This window comes from Bombina bombina, chromosome 1 (genome assembly GCF_027579735.1).
Source record: "Bombina bombina isolate aBomBom1 chromosome 1, aBomBom1.pri, whole genome shotgun sequence".
In the NCBI taxonomy this organism is placed as follows: Eukaryota; Metazoa; Chordata; class Amphibia; order Anura; family Bombinatoridae; genus Bombina; species Bombina bombina.
The window spans coordinates 915,541,210-915,560,327 of record NC_069499.1 but is presented as its reverse complement, the minus strand read 5'-3'; the positions used below and the strand labels follow the sequence as shown (position 1 = coordinate 915,560,327).

Here is a 19,118-nt window from a genome sequence, read left to right as displayed (position 1 = left end):
CACACACTTATTTACACAGCACTTGCCCCCCCTTCTGTGCTCGTAACATTTCTGAATGCAGGAGAAAAGTTTCTAGCTGAATTTACAGGGCTGTGATTACTGACAGCTTGGAATACCCCGTCCCCCTCCTTCTTTGGAGTGCACAGCTACCTGACTGCAATGCCTTTAGCTTGAAATGAAGCTGTTAACCCCATCGTAGACATTAAAGATGCAATAGCAGTCTCCTCTTCTCGCTCTGCATACCTTCTCTGTGCATCAATTAAAGCAGCTAATTATAAGCAATTGAAGCCATGCAATTTAAACAACACACATAGTCAAGTAATAACTCTGCTCCAGTGATATATTATTTAACTAAGCACTATATATAAACCCCAACGGACTCAAACTGTGTAAACAACAAAGGACTTCAACCTTTGAGGGGATTTTTGTTCTTATTAAAACAGCCCCCCCCCCCCCCCCCCCACATAGAAAAAAAAGGTTTTAGGCCTTTTTTCCCCTTAATGTTTTTGGGTCAGTGTGTAAAATGTTTTTTTTTTTTTTTTTTTTTTTTTCCCCCATAACAATTCAAAATAAAATGGCTAGCAAAACGCTTGCATACATGTGGGTTGAATTGCATGCATCTCATACCATTTTCTCCCTGAGAGAAGGGAGAGAAAAGAAGGGGAGGGGAGAAAAGGGAGGGAAAGGAAAGAAGGAAGAGAGGGAGAAGAGAAAAGTGGGTAGGGAGAGGAGAAAATGGGGGAGGGAAAGAAGGGAGGGAGCGAGTTGAGAGAAAGAAGGGAGGGAAAGAAATAAGAGAGGGAGGTAGTGAGTTGAGGAAGGGAGGGAAAGAAGAATACACTTTGAAAACTATCACTGCCCTTTACATGAAACAACATACAGTAATTACCATCATTCAAGTAATGAAATGTTTTAAGTGTCCGTTTACTATTTACTTAGTGGGTTCATGAATGCAGAGAGAGCTGGCTATTAGTAGCTAACATACATTAGCGCTGAGAGTTTACGATTAGACATCACAAGCTGATCTAAGCAGTGCACAGATGCATCCAGTCGGTTAGTAACTAAGACCTGCAATAAGCACTGCGCTCGCAGATCCACCATAGCTGACAAGGGAAGGCAGCATATCGGCACAAGGTCTTCTCCTCCAGCCTCACCTTGTAAGCATATCCCTGGGCAGTTTCTCACCAAGAACACTTCCACTGCAAAAATGCCGGCAGCTCTAAATGAAGCAACAGTTTAAAGGAGCACTGCCTGTAAAGAGTGACCTTAATCAGTGCACGTGCCTTGTCTTCTCTGTAAAAGCCTGTACTTTATCGCTCACTGTACTGTGTGCTGGCTTTTAGAGAGAGGATAGGGCAGATGTGCTGCCCCTCCCAAATCTGCTGCCCTAGGCACTGGCCTTGTTGGCCTAGGCCATAATATGCCCCTGCTACTCTGGCTAAGAGAACTACGATCCTTATAAAGGATAGCTGCTCCTTGCAGAATCCCATGGACAAAAAGCTGGAAGCTTAATTGAAGATGTATCTTCATCAAGGTCTTCAATGGCAACCTGCAGTTTGTATTGCCAAAAAAGAGGGAACTTTTCGATCCATTTTAGACCTAAAGTGCCTCAACAAGTTTCTCGGGGTACCGTCCTTCAAAATGGAAGTCATTTGTTCCATTCTTCCTTTGGTCCAAGAGGGTCAGTTCATGACGACCATAGACCTGAAGGACACATATCTTCATGTTCCCATCCACAGGGATCATCACAAATTCTTCAGATTCGCCTTTCTAAACAAACACTTTGTTTGTGGGTCTTCTATTTTGGCCTTGCCACAGCTCCCAGAATTTTCTCAAAGGTTCTGGGGGCTTTCTTGGCAGTAATCAGGTCCCAGGCAATTGCAGTAGCGCCATTCCTGGATGACATTGGTTCAGGCACCAACTTTTCAACAAGCAAACTCTCATACAGAGATCTTATTGTCTTTTCTACGTTCCCACGGTTGGAAAGTGAATCTGAAAAAGAGTTCCCTTTGTTCCAGCTACAAGGGTGGTCTTCTTAGGGACCATAATAGATTCCCTATCTATGAAAAAATTTCTGACGGAGGTCAGAAAATCAAGAATTCTCTCCTCTTGCCTCTCTCTACAGTCTACTGTTTGGCCATCAGTGGCTCAATGTAAGGAGGGAATTGGTCTGATGGTCACTTCCATGGACATCGTTCCCTTTGCTCAATTCCATTTGAGAGCTCTGCAATTATGCATGCTCAGATAATAGAACGGAGACCATTTGGATCTGTCTCAGAGGATAGATCTAGACCAGTAAACAAGAGACTCTTCTGTGGTGGCTTTCTCAGGACCATCTGTCTCAGGGCACATGCTTCCGGAGACCTTCCTAGGTGATTGCGTTCACGGATGCTAGGCTGGGGAGCAGTCTTGGACTTGTTAAAGGCGCAGGGACTATGGACTCGGGAGAAGTCTGCTCTCCCCATAAACATCTTTGAATTGAGAGTGATTTACAATGCTCTGATGGCTTGGCCTCAGTTGTCCTTAGCCCGGTTTATCAGGTTTCAGTCGGACAAAATCACCTCAGTGGCTTACATCAACCACCAGGGAGGAACTCTTGAGTTCATTAGCCATGAAGGAGGTGGCACGGATTATTCAGTGGGCGGAAGCTCACAATTGTCCGACATCCACATTCCTGGAGTGGACAACTGGGAAGCGGATTTCCTGAGCAGACAGACATTTCATTTCGGGGAGTGGGCTCTCCATCTGGAGGTGTTCTCCAGGTTAACCCTCAAATGGGGGGTTCCGGAGTTGGATCTGATGGTGTCTCGGCAGAACGCCAAGCTTCCAAAGTATGTTTAAAGATCAAGAGGTCCTCAGGCCGCTCTGATAGATGCTCTGGCAATTCCATGGGATTTCGGTCTAGATATTGCTCGTCTCACACAGGAGAGAGCATCAGTAATTCTAATAGCTCCTGCATGGCCTCGCTGGATCTGGTATGCAGACCTAGTGAAGATGTCATCTTGGGCACCTTGGAGGTTGCCTCTGAGGAAGGATTTTCTAACTCTGGGTCCATTCCTCCATCCAAATCTCGTTTCTCTGAAGCTGACTGCTTTGAGATTGAACGCTTAGTTCTGTCTAAGAGTGGATTTACTGAGTCGGTCATTGAGACCATGATCCAGGCTCGCAAGCCTGTTACTCGATAAATTTACCATAAGGTATGGCGTAAATACCTTTATTGGTGTGAATCTAAAGGCTTCTCTTGGAGTAGGGTCAGGATTCCTAGAATTTTGTCTTTTCTCCAGGAAGGTCTGGAGAAATGGTTGTCAGTTTTCTGAAAGGTCAGATTTCTGATTTATCTAGTTTGTTACACAAGCGTTTGGCGGATATGCCAGATGTTGAATCTTTTTGTCAGGCCTGTGTTTAAACCTGTTGCTCTTCCTTGGAGCCTTAATGGGACACTGAACCCAAGTTTTTTCTTTTGTGATTCAGATAGAGCATGCAATTTTAAGAAACTTTCTAAGTTACTCCTATTAATTTTTCTTCGTTCTCTTGCTATCTTTATTTGAAAAAAGTCATCTAAGCTATTTTTTTGTTCAGAACACTGGACAGCTCTTGTTCATTGGTGGGTGAATTTATCCACCAATCAGCAAGAACAACCCAGGTTGTTCACCAAAAATGGTCTGGCATCTAAACTTACATTCTTGCTTTTCAAATAAAGATACCAAGAGAATAAATAAAATTTGATAATTGGAGCAAATTAGAAAGTTGCTTAAAATTGCATGTTCTATCTGAATCATGAAAGAAAAAATTGGGGTTCAGTGTCCCTTTAAGCTTGTTCTTAAAGTTTGCAGCAGGCTCCGTTTGAGACAATACATTCCATAGATATTAAGTTGCTATCTTGGAAGGTTTTGTTTTTTATTGCCATCTCTTCTGTTTGCAAAGCCGAGAGTTCCGAAACTCTCCAGTGTGATTCGCCTTACCTTATCTTTCATGCTTATAATGGGGATCTTAGTACTAAATTTGGGTTTCTTCCTAAAGTGTTTTCGGATAGAAATATTAATCAGAAAATTGTTGTTCCTTCTCTCTGTCCCATTCCTTCTTCTCATAAAGAACGTCTGTTGCACAACTTGGATGTTGTGCGTTCTCTAAAATTCTACCTTCAGGCGACTAAGGATTATCGCCAGTCTTCTGCACTGTTTGTTTCTCAGGAAAGCGTAAGGGTAAAAAGGCTACTGCTACTTCTCTTTCCCTTGGGTTGAGAAGTATAATTTGTTTTGCTTATGAGACTGCTGGCCAGCAGCCTCCTGAGAGAATTAAAGCTCATTCCACTAGGGCTGTCTCCTCTTCTTGGTCTTTCAAAAATGAAGCCTCTGTGGAACAGATTTGCAAGGGTGCAACTTGGTCCTCTCTGCATACTTTTTCCAAATTTTCCAAATTTGATACTTTTGCTTCGGCTGAGGCCTCTTTTGGGAGGTTCTTTAAGCTGTGGTGCCTTCTGTTTAGGTCTGCCTGTCTTGTTCTCCCTCCCTGTTGATTCTGTGTCCTCTAGCTTGGGTATTGGTGCCCACTAGTAATTAAATGATATTGTTGACTCTCCATATCACTTAACAGCTTTGCTGTGGTGCTCTTTGCCTTCTCCTGCTGGCCAGGAGTGATATTTCCACTAGTAATTGAATAACATTGTAGACTCTCTCCATATCTCGAAAGAAATGTATCGGGTAAGCATAAACTTTGTTTTCCTTTATATATGTGTTTACTCATTTGATGCGACTGAAGGTCTGTGACCAGTGCTTCTGATATTAAAAAGACATGGGAAATTATAACTTTTTTTTTTTTTTTTTAAATAATACTTTGTATGAAAGTATTGAGACACCAAAAGCAAATTCTGTAACCTGTCTGTTTTAAAAAGATCAAAGCTGCCTAAAGCAGTTGCGTTCTAGTGAATGAAAGCATTTACAGTTGGCTCTAATGTTCATAATTAATAGAAAATAAACCTTTTTTTCTTACTAGAGTTTGTAGTTTTGCAAATAATAAAGGGACTTGGAAGTCTATATTAAACTTTCATGATTCAGAGTGTACAAAAAAATTTAGTTTTCAGTTATTAAAATTTCTCTTTCTTTTGGTATCCTTTTGTTGAAACTGCTCCTCCCCGTGAGTGAATACTGATTCAGGCTCAATAGTGTTCATGTTTCATAGGCACAATATGGCAGCAGTGTTTGCAACAATTTTTACAATGGTCTACATCTAGTGCTGAAGTAACGTGCCCCTGAGACTGCTTTAGTAGGTTCTTATGAAAAAGGGCTTTCAGCAAAGGATATCAGGAAGTAAATTTGATTATAGAAATTGGAATTTTGTTTTCTAATTTACTTTTTTTTTTTTATTCAAATTTGCTTCTTTCTTTTGGTATCCTTTAGAGAAGAAGCAGTAATGCACTACTGGGAGCTATTTGAACACATTGGTTGAGCGTATGATAAGTCATATATGTTGAGCCACCAGCATCTAGCACCCAGTAGTGCTGTTGCTGAGCCTACCTAGGTTTAGATTTCAACCAAGGATATCAAGAGAACAAAGTAAATTAAATAATAGAAGTAAATTGGAAAATTGTTTAATATTTCATGTTCTGGCTGAATAATGTAAGTTTAATTTTCTTTTGCAAGATGTACCAAGTCCACAGATTCATCCTAACTTGTGGGATATTGTCCTTCCTGACAGGAAGTAGCAAAGAGATCACCACAGCAGAGCTGTCTATATAGCTCCCCCCCTTAACTCCACCCCCCAGTCATTCTCTTTGCTGGCTCTAAGCAGGAAGGGTAAAGAGAAGAGGTGTTAAACTGTTAGTTTTATTTTATCTTCAATCAAGTGTTTGTTATTTTTAAATGGTATCGGTGTTGTACTATTTACTCTCAGGCAGGACATAGATGAAGATTTCTGCTTGGAGGATGATGATCTTAGCATTTGTAACTAAGGTCCACTGCTGTTCCCACAGAAGCTGAAGAGTACTGGAAAACTTGTGAGGAACTGTTTCTTGCTATACAGCAATGAGGTATAAAAGAAAAAAGCGGATCCATCCAATACTTTCCAAAACACAGTGACTTTATTATAGCAGTTTTCTTTCACAGATAACCGTAGTAATAACTTCAGAGACACACACTTAAAACCATGGGAGCATGATGGTCTATGATTAAGGCGGTCAGGATCCGCCGAAACATGTAAGACTGAAACCGGACCTCATATCATATCAGCTCCCATGGTTTTAAGTGTGTGTCTCTGAAGTTATTACTACGGTTATCTGTGAAAGAAAACTGCTATAATAAAGTCACTGTGTTTTGGAAAGTATTGGATGGATCCGCTTTTTTCTTTTCTACTTCAAGTTAATTGCAAACAGGAAGGAGTTTGCTTTTGGATCACACCCCTAATTGGAAAGCAGCGCTAGAGTGCAGCTGTGACCGGGCGAGCTGTGAAAGCAAGGACGCAACAGGAACTGCGTTTGTGGAGGTTGCAAGCGGACACTCTACACCAGGTAAGACCTCCTTCCTTCTGCTGTGAAAGGAGTCAGATCCGGGAGCACAGACCGAGTGAGGCTACCGCATGAAGAGTGGGGTGAGTGAGAGTGTATCCGCATATAGCAATCTGTACCTGTAGTCTGCTACTAGCCCGCTATAAAGGGAATTAACACACTGCACCAAATGTTCTAACGACTAAGGGACTAAAGACATTGCACAGGGCAAACTTTGTTTTGCCATTTTTTCACTAATAGCAATTAGGTATGTTCAGTCATATTTTCTGCAGAGACTGTGTTAACTCATAAAGGCTGACAGTGTCCCCATTAGGGGAAGGGTAAGCAGTAATCCTAGTGTTATCAGAGGTTTTTACTAACTTGCATAAAGAGTTAATTTTTTGTGGGCACTCAGTTTATGTGAATTTGGGACAAACGTTTTTGTATCTGGGAGTAACGTTTTCTGTTTTATGGGACATTTGCTTGAGGGTTCTTTGGGGTTGTTTATAACCCACATGGCTTTCAGGCAGGGTTTGTTAGTTTTGTGTAGGCCCCAGCAACATCGAGTGAGGTGGGCGGGGCCTACATTTACAAGCAGCAAGCAACTTCTCCTGAGGTCCTGAGAGTCTTCTGAGGGACTAATTGAAGCTTTAAACCCCATATTATGGCTTCCTAAGGGCAGGTAGGGCCACAGCAGAGCTGTGGCAAGGTGCTTTAGGGTTTTTTTTAAACCGGTTTTAGACAATTATCAATCCGATTTTTTTCATTTGGGGGTCTATTGCTTTTTTACTTGTGGTGCAGTCCTTCTAAAGCTTAGTGTGTACACAGTTAAATTTTCGGAATTTTTGAAGCAATTTTAACCTGTTTTGCAGTTTGTGTATGCCTTTTTTTCTATTAAAGGTACAGTACCGTTTTTGCAAATTGTGGGTTTTTTCATTAAATAAAGTGTTTTCCAAGCTTGCTTGCTTCATTACTAGCCTGTTAAACATGTCTGACACTGAGGAAACTCATTGTTCAATTTGTTTAGAAGCCATTGTGGAACCCTCTCTAAGAATGTGTCCCAATTGTACTGATATGTCTATAAATTGCAAACAGCATATTTTGACTTATAAGAATTTGGCATTAAATGATTCTCAGACAGAAGGATATCGGGTTTCGCCATCTAGTTCTCCCCAAGTGTCACAGCTAGTTACGCCCGCACAAGCGACGCCAAGTACCTCTAGTGCGTCTAATTCTTTCACCTTGCAAGATATGGCTTCAGTTATGAATACTACCCTCACAGAGGTTTTATCTAAACTGCCAGGGTTGCAAGGGAAGCGCAGTAGCTCTGGGTTAAGAACAAATGCTGAGCCTTCTGACGCTTTAGTAGCCGTATCCGAAATTCCCTCACAATGTTCTGAGGTAGGGATGAGGGATTTGCTGTTTGAGGGAGAGATTTCTGATTCAGGAAAGCTGTTCCCTCAGACAGATTCAGATATGACGGCATTTAAATTTAAGCTAGAGCACCTCCGTTTATTGCTCAGGGAGGTGCTACTCTGGATGATTGTGACCCTATTGTAGTTCCAGAAAAATTGTGTAAAATGGACAAATATTTAGAGGTTCCTGTTTACACTGATGTTTTTCCGGTCCCTAAGAGGATTTCGGACATTGTTACTAAGGAGTGGGATAGACCAGGTATTCCGTTCGCTCCCCCTCCTGTTTTTAAGAAAATGTTCCCCATTTCTGACACCATAAAGGACTCATGGCAGACCCTCCCTACGGTGGAGGGAGCTATTTCTACTCTGGCTAAGCGTACAACTATACCTATTGAAGACAGTTGTGCTTTCATTGATCCTATGGATAAAAAGTTAGAGGGTCTCCTAAAGAAATTTTTTGTTCATCATGGTTTTCTTCTTCAACCTATAGCGTGCATTGTTCCGGTAACAACTGCAGCTGCTTTTTGGTTTGAGGCTCTAGAAGAGGCTCTTCAGATGGAGACCCCACTAGATGATATTTTGGACAGAATTAAGGCCCTTAAGTTGGCTAATTCTTTTATTACAGACACCGCTTTTCATCTTGCTAAGTTAGCTGCAAAGAATTTAGGTTTTGCCATTTTAGTGCGAAGAGCGTTATGGCTTAAGTCCTGGTCAGCTGATGTGTCATCTAAATCTAAGCTTTTGACCATCCCTTTCAGAGGTAAGACCCTATTCGGGCCTGCTCTGCAAGAGATCATTTCAGACATCACTAGAGGGAAGGGTCGTGTCCTCCCTCAAGATAAGTCATATTAGACAAGGACCAAACAAAATTAATTTTCGTTCCTTTCAAAACTTCAAGGGTGGTCCCGCTTCCTCTTCCCCTGCTGCAAAGCAAGAGGGGAACTTTGCGCAATCCATGCCATCCTGGAGAAACCAGACAAAAAGAGAGGCGTTCTTACGCTGTGTAGAAGACCTTTTTACCATGGGAGTGATCTGCCCAGTTCTGAAAACAGAACAGGGGCAAGGTTTCTACTCCAATCTGTTTATGGTTCCCAAAAAAAGAGGGAACCTTCAGACCAATTCTAGATCTCATGATCCTAAACCAATTCCTAAGAGTTCCATCCTTCAAGATGGAGACCATTCGGACTATTTTACCAATGATCCAGGAGGGTCAATATATTACTACCGTGGATCTAAAGGATGCAGTTCCTCAGGTTTGCCTTTCTGGACAGGCTTTACCAGTTTGTAGCTCTTCCCTTCGGGTTGGCCACGGCACCAAGAATCTTCACAAAGGTGCTAGGGTCCCTTCTGGCGGTCCTAAGGCCGAGGGGCATAGCAGTGGCGCCTTATCTAGACGACCTCTTAATTCAAGAGTCGACTTTCCAACTTGCCAAGTCTCACACGGACTTAGTGTTGGCCTTTCTAAGATCTCATGGGTGGAAGGTGAACGTGAAAAGAGTTCTTATTCCTCTCACATGAGTTCCATTCCTGGGAACTCTGATAGATTCGGTGGACATGAAAATATTTCTGACTGAGGTCAAGAAATCAAAGATTTTAACCACCTGCCGAGCTCTTCATTCCATTCCTCGGCCGTCAATGGCTCAGTGTATGGAGGTAATCGGACTTATGGTAGCGGCAATGGACATAGTTCCGTTTACTCGCTTGCATCTCAGACCACTGCAACTATGCATGCTCAAACAGTGGAATGGGGGTTATGCAGATTTATCTCCTCAGATAAATCTGGATCAAGAGACCAGAGAGACTCTTCTTTGGTGGTTGTCACAGGATCACCTGTCCAGGGGAATGTGTTTCTGCAGGCCAGCGTGGGTTATTGTGACGACGGACGCCAGCCTACTGGGCTGGGGTGCAGTCTGGAATTCCCTGAAAGCACAAGGTTTGTGGACTCAGGAGGAGGCCCTCCTACCGATAAATATTCTGGAATTAAGAGCTATATTCAATGCTCTTCAGGCGTGGCCTCAGCTGGCTTCGGCCGGATTCATCAGGTTTCAGTCAGACAACATCACGACTGTAGCTTATATCAATCATCAGGGGGGGAACAAGGAGTTCCTTGGCGATGATAGAAGTTTACAGGATAATCCGATGGGCAGAGACTCACTCTTGCCATCTATCAGCAATCTATATCCCAGGGGTGGAGAACTGGGAGGCAGATTTTCTAAGTCGTCAGACTTTTCATCTGAGGGAGTGGGAGCTCCATCTGGAGTTGTTTGCTCAACTGGTTCAGCTATGGTGCACACCAGAATTGGATCTGATGGCGTCTCGTCAGAACGCCAAACTTCCTCGTTACGGATCCAGGTCATGGGATCCTCAGGCAGTACTGATAGATGCTCTAGCAGTACCCTGGTCATTCAACCTGGCTTATGTGTTTCCACCATTCTCTGTCCTTCCGTGTCTGATTGCCAGAATCAAATAGGAGAGAGCTTCAGTGATTTTGATAGTGCCTGCGTGGCCACGCACGACTTGGTATGCAGACCTGGTGGACATGTCATCTCTGCCACCATGGACTCTGCCACTGAGATGGGACCTTTTGATTCAAGGCCCATTCAAGCATCCAAATCTAATTTCTATGCAACTGACTGCTTGGAGATTGAACGCTTGATTTTATCAAAGCGGGGTTTCTCTGAGTCGGTCATAAATACCTTGATTCAGGCTCGAAAGCCTGTCGCCAGGAAAATCTATCATAAGATATGGCGTAAATATCTTTTTTGGTGTGAATCCAAAGGCTACTCATGGAGTAAGATCAGGATTCCTAGGATTTTGTCTTTTCTCCAAGAAGGATTGGAGAAAGGATTGTCCGCTAGTTCCTTAAAGGGACAGATATCTGCTTTGTCTATTCTGTTGCACAAGCGTCTGGCAGATGTCCCAGACATTAGGGCTTTTTGTCAGGCTTTAGTTAGAATTAAGCCTGTGTTTAATCCTGTTGCTCCGCCATGGAGTCTCAATTTAGTTCTTAAAGTTCTTCAGGGGGTTCAGTTTGAACCCATGCATTCCATAGATATTAAGCTTCTATCTTGGAAAGTTCTGTTTCTAGTTGCTATCTCTTCAGCTCGAAGAGTTTCTGAACTATCTGCATTACAATGTTACTTGCCTTATCTTGTTTTCCATGCTGATAAGGTGGTTTTGCTTACCAAACCTGGGTTCCTCCCTAAGTTGTTTCTAACAGGAATATCAATCAGGAAATTGTTGTTCCTTATCTGTGTCCTAATCCTTCTAAGAAGGACCGTCTGTTGCACAACTTGGACGTGGTTCGTGCCTTGAAGTTTTATTTGCAGGGAACCAAAGATTTTCGCCAATCATCTTCTTTGTTGTCTATGCTGGAAAGCGTAGAGGTCAAAAGGCTACGGCTACCTCTTTCCTTTTGGCTGAAAAGCATCATCCATTTGGCTTATGAGACTGCTGGACAGCAGCCTCCTGAAAGAATTACAGCCCACTCCACTAGAGCGGTGGCTTCCACATGGGCTTTTAAAAATTATGCTTTTGTTGAACAGATTTGTAAGGCTGCGACTTGGTCTTCGCTTCATACCTTTTCCAAATTTTACAAATTTGATACTTTTGCTTCTTCAGAGGCTTTTTTTGGGAGAGAGGTTTTGCAAGCAGTGGTGCCTTCTGTTTAGGTTCCTGTCTTGTCCATCCCTTCATCCATGTCCTAAAGCTTTGGTATTGGTATCCCACAAGTTAGATTGAATCCGTGAACTCGGTACATCTTGCAAAAGAAAACAGAATTTATGCTTACCTGATAAATATCTTTTGCGATGTGCCGAGTCCACGGCCCGCCCTGTCTATTCAAGACAGTATTTTTTATGTAAACTTCAGTCACCTCTGCACCTTATAGTTTCTCCTTTTCTTCCTTGGCCTTCGGTCGAATGACTGGGGGGTGGAGTTAAGGGAGGAGCTATATAGACAGCTCTGCTGTGGTGCTCTCTTTGCTACTTCCTGTCAGGAAGGACAATATCCCACAAGTTAGGATAAATCCGTGGACTTGGTACATCGCAAAAGAAAGAAATTTATCAGGTAAGCATAAATTCTGTTTTGGCTTTAATTGTCTTAAGTTTTTTACTAGATGTTTTTTAAAACATTTTATATGTAGGTTATTTGCAGGTCAGAGCTTAATTGTTATATACTATGTTTACATAAAGACTTTGCCTCTCTTGCACCGGTATATTGTGAGTTTTTATGTGGCTATCTGTAACCAAGTCTCTTTTTTTATCTTCATGCAGCCCCTGGCTCTCTTCTCTTTTATCTGCATTGAGACCATTATGGAGTGTGCGCCATGTGAAGGCCTCTACTTCTTTGAGTTTGTCAGCTGCAGCACTTTTGTGGTAACTGGTGTCTTGCTGCTTATGTTCAGCCTTAATCTGCACCACAGGATCCCTCAAATCAACTGGGACCTAACGGTAAGTTTAGGAGTTAGGCCGAAAAAATAATATTAATTCTACTTCAAATAGGTCAAATACTGGGTTGCTCCAATCCTGGCTGCCTTCTGTTTGTTTCCTAATGACTTTTTCATTTCAGGGTACTGTAATGAATTTTTTAATTCCCCCCCCCCTACATTCATATGAAAAAAGAATTTAAACATGGCAACTTTTTTTCTTTCTTAAAAATTGTGTGAGGTAAATAAAACCTGTTCACAAATTGAAAGACAAAATTAAGCTTTTGTGATTCAGAAAGTGCATGCAACATTCTTATTTAATGCTATTGTACATTTTACTTTGTTCTTTTGGTGTTTTGAAACTATATTGCAGCAGTTATTCTTGCAACTATATTTGTGACAGTGTTCTTCATTGTTGCAAAATATACTACCCTATAGTTCTTAACATTGTTACAAACTCGTCCATGCTCATGGGATTGTCTAAATATACTATATGGTTAAATGTATGGGGGTACCTGACCATCACACCTATATGAGCTTGTTGGACATTCCATTCCAAAATCATGGACATTAATAAAATAGCTGTAACTCTTCTGGGAAGGCTTGTCACAAGGTTTTGGAATGTGTCTATGAGAAGATCTGGCTTGTACTCAGTGTTCCAATTTATCCCAAAGGCTGTTCAGTGGGATTGAGGTCAGGGCTCTTTTTTACCAGGATTTCCATCTTCATATTAGGAGTCCACTGCTTGATTCCTTACTTGTGGGAATACAGAAACTGGCCACCAGGAGGAGGCAAAGACACCCCAGCCAAAGGCTTAAGTACCTCCCCCACTTCCCTCATCCCCCAGTCATTCTTTGCCTTTCGTCATTTGCAGGCTGTGGTGCCCTGTGTCCTCTAGAGCTTGGGTATATGTTCCCGTGGACTCTCCTCATATTAAGATGGAAAGCATAAATAATGCCTACCAGATAATGTCCTATCCATCTGTATGAGGAGAGTCCACGGCCCTCGCACGTTTTCTCCATTGGGCGGACCAAAATGTTTTTGTTCTTCTTGCACTATTGTTACCCTGATATTTCTCCTACTGTTCCTTTTTCCCTCAGCAGAATGACTGGGGGATGATGGAAGTGGGGGAGGTATTTTAAGCCTTTGGCTGGGGTGTCTTTGCCTCCTCCTGGTGGCCAGGTTCTGTATTCCCACAAGTAAGGAATGAAGCCGTGGACTCTCCTCATACAGCTGGAAAGGAAATTATCTGGTAAGCATAATTTATGTTATTTAGTTGCTAGGCAAATATTTTATATATTTAAGTAGCCAGGTCACATACATTATTTTTTTTTAAATTAAATAAAAATATACAGTATATCTGTGATTCATTTTAAAATAATTTTGGATATGAAACCCTTTCTTTCATGTAATTAGCAAGAGTCCATGAGCTAGTGACGTATGGGATATACATTCCTACCAGGAGGGGCAAAGTTTCCCAAACCTCAAAATGCCTACAAATACACCCCTCACCACACCCACAAATCAGTTTTACAAACTTTGCCTCCTATGGAGGTGGTGAAGTAAGTTTGTGCTAGATTCTACGTTGATATGCGCTCCGCAGCAGGTTGGAGCCCGGTTTTCCTCTCAGCGTGCAGTGAATGTCAGAGGGATGTGAGGAGAGTATTGCCTGTTTGAATTCAATGATCTCCTTCTACGGGGTCTATTTCATAGGTTCTCTGTTATCGGTCGTAGAGATTCATCTCTTACCTCCCTTTTCAGATCGACGATATACTCTTATATATATATATATATACCATTTCCTCTGCTGATTTTCGTTTCAGTACTGGTTTGGGTTTCTACAAATATGTAGATGAGTGTCCTGGGGTAAGTAAGTCTTATTTTCTGTGACACTCTAAGCTATGGTTGGGCACTTTTTTAATAAAGTTCTAAATATATGTGTTCAAACATTTATTTGCCTTGACTCAGGATGTTCAACATTCCTTATTTTCAGACAGTCAGTTTCATATTTGGGATAATGCATTTGAATCAATCATTTTTCTTACCTTAAAAATTTGACTTTTTTTCCCTGTGGGCTGTTAGGCTCGCGGGGGCTGAAAATGCTTCTTTTTATTGCGTCATTCTTGGCGCGGACTTTTTTGGCGCAAAAAATCTTTTCTGTTTCCGGCGTCATACGTGTCGCCGGAAGTTGCATCATTTTTGACGTTCTTTTGCGCCAAAAATGTCGGCGTTCCGGACGTGGCGTCATTTTTGGCGCCAAAAGCATTTAGGCGCCAAATAATGTGGGCGTCTTATTTGGCGCTAAAAAAATATGGGCGTCGCTTTTGTCTCCACATTATTTAATTCTCATTTTTCTTTGCTTCTGGTTGCTAGAAGCTTGTTCCTTGGCATTTTTTCCCATTCCTGAAACTGTCATTTAAGGAATTTGATCAATTTTGCTTTATATGTTGTTTTTTCTCTTACATATTGCAAGATGTCTCACGTTGCATCTGAGTCAGAAGATACTTCAGGAAAATCGCTGTCTGGTGCTGGAACTACCAAAGCTAAGTGTATCTGCTGTAAACTTTTGGTAGCTGTTCCTCCAGCTGTTGTTTGTATTAATTGTCATGACAAACTTGTTAATGCAGATAATTTTTCCTTTAGTAATGTACCATTACCTGTTGCAGTTCCATCAACATCTAATGTTCAGAGTGTTCCTGATAACATAAGAGATTTTGTTTCTGAATCCATCAAGAAGGCTATGTCTGTTATTCCTCCTTCTAGTAAACATAAAAAATCTTTTAAAACTTCTCTTTATACAGATGAATTTTTAAATGAACATCATCATTCTGATTCTAATGACTCTTCTGGTTCAGAGGATTCTGTCTCAGAGGTTGATGCTGATAAATCTTCATATTTATTTAAAATGGAATTTATTCGTTCTTTACTTAAAGAAGTACTAATTGCTTTAGAAATTGAGGATTCTGGTCCTCTTGATACTAAATCTAAATGTTTAGATAAGGTCTTTAAATCTCCTGTGGTTATTCCAGAAGTTTTTCCTGTTCCTGGTGCTATTTCTGAAGTAATTTCCAGAGAATGGAATAATTTGGGTAATTCATTTACTCCTTCTAAACGTTTTAAGCAATTATATCCTGTGCCGTCTGACAGATTAGAATTTTGGGACAAAATCCCTAAAGTTGATGGGGCTATTTCTACCCTTGCTAAACGTACTACTATTCCTACGTCAGATGGTACTTCATTTAAGGATCCTTTAGATAGGAAAATTGAATCCTTTCTAAGAAAAGCTTATCTGTGTTCAGGTAATCTTCTTAGACCTGCTATATCATTGGCTGATGTTGCTGCAGCTTCAACTTTTTGGTTGGAAACTTTAGCGCATCAAGTAACAGATCATGATTCTCATAATATTATTATTCTTCTTCAACATGCTAATAATTTTATCTGTGATGCCATTTTTGATATTATCAGAGTTGATGTCAGGTTTAGGTCTCTAGCTATTTTAGCTAGAAGAGCTTTATGGCTTAAAACTTGGAATGCTGATATGTCTTCTAAATCGACTCTACTTTCCATTTCTTTCCAGGGTAACAAATTATTTGGTTCTCAGTTGGATTCTATTATCTCAACTGTTACTGGTGGGAAAGGAACTTTTTTACCACAGGATAAAAAATCTAAGGGTAAAAACAGGGCTAATAATCGTTTTCGTTCCTTTCGTTTCAACAAAGAACAAAAGCCTGATCCTTCATCCTCAGGAGCAGTTTCAGTTTGGAAACCATCTCCAGTCTGGAATAAATCCAAGCCTTCTAGAAAAGCAAAGCCAGCTTCTAAGTCCACATGAAGGTGCCGCCCTCATTCCAGCTCAGCTGGTAGGGGGCAGGTTACGTTTTTTCAAAGAAATTTGGATCAATTCTGTTCACAATCTTTGGATTCAGAACATTGTTTCAGAAGGGTACAGAATTGGTTTCAAGATAAGACCTCCTGCAAAGAGATTTTTTCTTTCCCGTGTCCCAGTAAATCCAGTGAAAGCTCAAGCATTTCTGAAATGTGTTTCAGATCTAGAGTTGGCTGGAGTAATTATGCCAGTTCCAGTTCTGGAACAGGGGCTGGGGTTTTATTCAAATCTCTTCATTGTACCAAAGAAGGAGAATTCCTTCAGACCAGTTCTGGATCTAAAAATATTGAATCGTTATGTAAGGATACCAACGTTCAAAATGGTAACTGTAAGGACTATCTTGCCTTTTGTTCAGCAAGGGCATTATATGTCCACAATAGATTTACAGGATGCATATCTGCATATTCCGATTCATCAAGATCACTTTCAGTTCCTGAGATTCTCTTTCCTGGACAAGCATTACCAGTTTGTGGCTCTGCCGTTTGGCCTAGCTACAGCTCCAAGAATTTTTACAAAGGTTCTCGGTGCCCTTCTGTCTGTAATCAGAGAACAGGGTATTGTGGTATTTCCTTATTTGGACGATATCTTGGTACTTGCTCAGTCTTCACATTTAGCAGAATCTCATACGAATCGACTTGTGTTGTTTCTTCAAGATCATGGTTGGAGGATCAATTCACTAAAAAGTTCATTGATTCCTCAGACAAGGGTAACCTTTCTGGGTTTCCAGATAGATTCAGTGTCCATGACTCTGTCTGGACTGTAATTTCAACAGATGCAAGTCTTACAGGTTGGGGAGCTGTGTGGGGATCTCTGACGGCACAAGGAGTTTGGGAATCTCAGGAGGTGAGATTACCGATCAATATTTTGGAACTCCGTGCAATTTTCAGAGCTCTTCAGTCTTGGCCTCTTCTGAAGAGAGAATCGTTCATTTGTTTTCAGACAGACAATGTCACAACTGTGGCATACATCAATCATCAAGGAGGGACTCGCAGTCCTCTGGCTATGAAAGAAGTATCTCGAATTCTGGTTTGGGCGGAATCCAGCTCCTGTCTAATCTCTGCGGTTCATATCCCAGGTATAGACAATTGGGAAGCGGATTATCTCAGTCGCCAAACGTTGCATCCGGGCGAATGGTCTCTTCACCCAGAGGTATTTCTTCAGATTGTTCAAATGTGGGAACTTCCAGAAATAGATCTGATGGCGTCTCATCTAAACAAGAAACTTCCCAGGTATCTGTCCAGATCCCGGGATCCTCAGGCGGAGGCAGTGGATGCATTATCACTTCCTTGGAAGTATCATCCTGCCTATATCTTTCCGCCTCTAGTTCTTCTTCCAAGAGTAATCTCCAAGATTCTGAAGGAATGCTTGTTTGTTCTGCTGGTAGCTCCGGCATGGCCTCACAGGTTTTGGTATGCGGATCTTGTCCGGATGGCCTCTTGCCATCCGTGGACTCTTCAGTTAAGGCCAGACCTTCTGTCGCAAGGTCCTTTTTTCCATCAGGATCTCAAATCCTTAAATTTAAAGGTATGGAGATTGAACGCTTGATTCTTGGTCAAAGAGGTTTCTCTGACTCTGTGATTAATACTATGTTACAGGCTCGTAAATCTGTATCTAGAGAGATATATTATAGAGTCTGGAAGACTTATATTTCTCCAACATAGGTGTGTCCGGTCCACGGCGTCATCCTTACTTGTGGGGATATTCTCTTCCCCAACAGGAAATGGCAAAGAGCCCAGCAAAGCTGGTCACATGATCCCTCCTAGGCTCCGCCTACCCCAGTCATTCTCTTTGCCGTTGTACAGGCAACATCTCCACGGAGATGGCTTAGAGTTTTTTAGTGTTTAACTGTAGTTTTTTATTATTCAATCAAGAGTTTGTTATTTTGAAATAGTGCTGGTATGTACTATTTACTCAGAAACAGAAAAGAGATGAAGATTTCTGTTTGTATGAGGAAAATGATTTTAGCAACCGTAACTAAAATCCATGGCTGTTCCACACAGGACTGTTGAGAGCAATTAACTTCAGTTGGGGGAACAGTGTGCAGTCTCTTGCTGCTTGAGGTATGACACATTCTAACAAGACGATGTAATGCTGGAAGCTGTCATTTTCCCTATGGGATCCGGTAAGCCATATTTATTACGATCGTAAATAAGGGCTTTACAAGGGCTTATTTAGACTGTAGACTTTTCTGGGCTAAATCGATTCATTATTAGCACATATTTAGCCTTGAGGAATCATTTTATCTGGGTATTTTGATATAATAATATCGGCAGGCACTGTATTAGACACCTTATTTCTTAGGGGCTTTCCCAAAGCATAAGCAGAGTCTCATTTTCGCGCCGGTGTGGCGCACTTGTTTTTGAGAGGCATGGCATGCAGTCGCATGTGAGAGGAGCTCTGATACTTAGAAAAGACTTTCTGAAGGCGTCATTTGGTATCGTATTCCCCTTTGGGCTTGGTTGGGTCTCAGCAAAGCAGATACCAGGGACTGTAAAGGGGTTAAAGCTTATAACGGCTCCGGTTCCGTTATTTTAAGGGTTAAAGCTTCCAAATTTGGTGTGCAATATTTTTAAGGCTTTAAGACACTGTGGTGAAAATTTTGTGATTTTTGAACAATTCCTTCATGTTTTTTCGCAATTGCAGTAACAAAGTGTGTTCAGTTTAAAATTTAAAGTGACAGTAACGGTTTTATTTTAAAACGTTTTTTGTACTTTCTTATCAAGTTTATGCCTGTTTAACATGTCTGAACTACCAGATAGACTGTGTTCTGAATGTGGGGAAGCCAGAATTCCTATTCATTTAAATAAATGTGATTTATGTGATAATGACAATGATGCCCAAGATGATTCCTCAAGTGAGGGGAGTAAGCATGGTACTGCATCATTCCCTCCTTCGTCTACACGAGTCTTGCCC

At 41.5% G+C, this 19,118-nt stretch overlaps 1 protein-coding gene across 1 annotated transcript in view; it reads left to right on the top strand.

Moving 5' to 3' along the window:
• The window catches only part of CMTM4 (CKLF like MARVEL transmembrane domain containing 4), a 201,570-nt gene that overhangs the window by 84,170 nt on the left and 98,282 nt on the right, over positions 1–19,118 (top strand). The window contains exon 2 of the mRNA XM_053699949.1: positions 12,168–12,344. Coding sequence (XP_053555924.1) covers positions 12,168–12,344 — 177 coding nt within the window. The remainder of the gene's footprint in view (positions 1–12,167; positions 12,345–19,118) is intronic.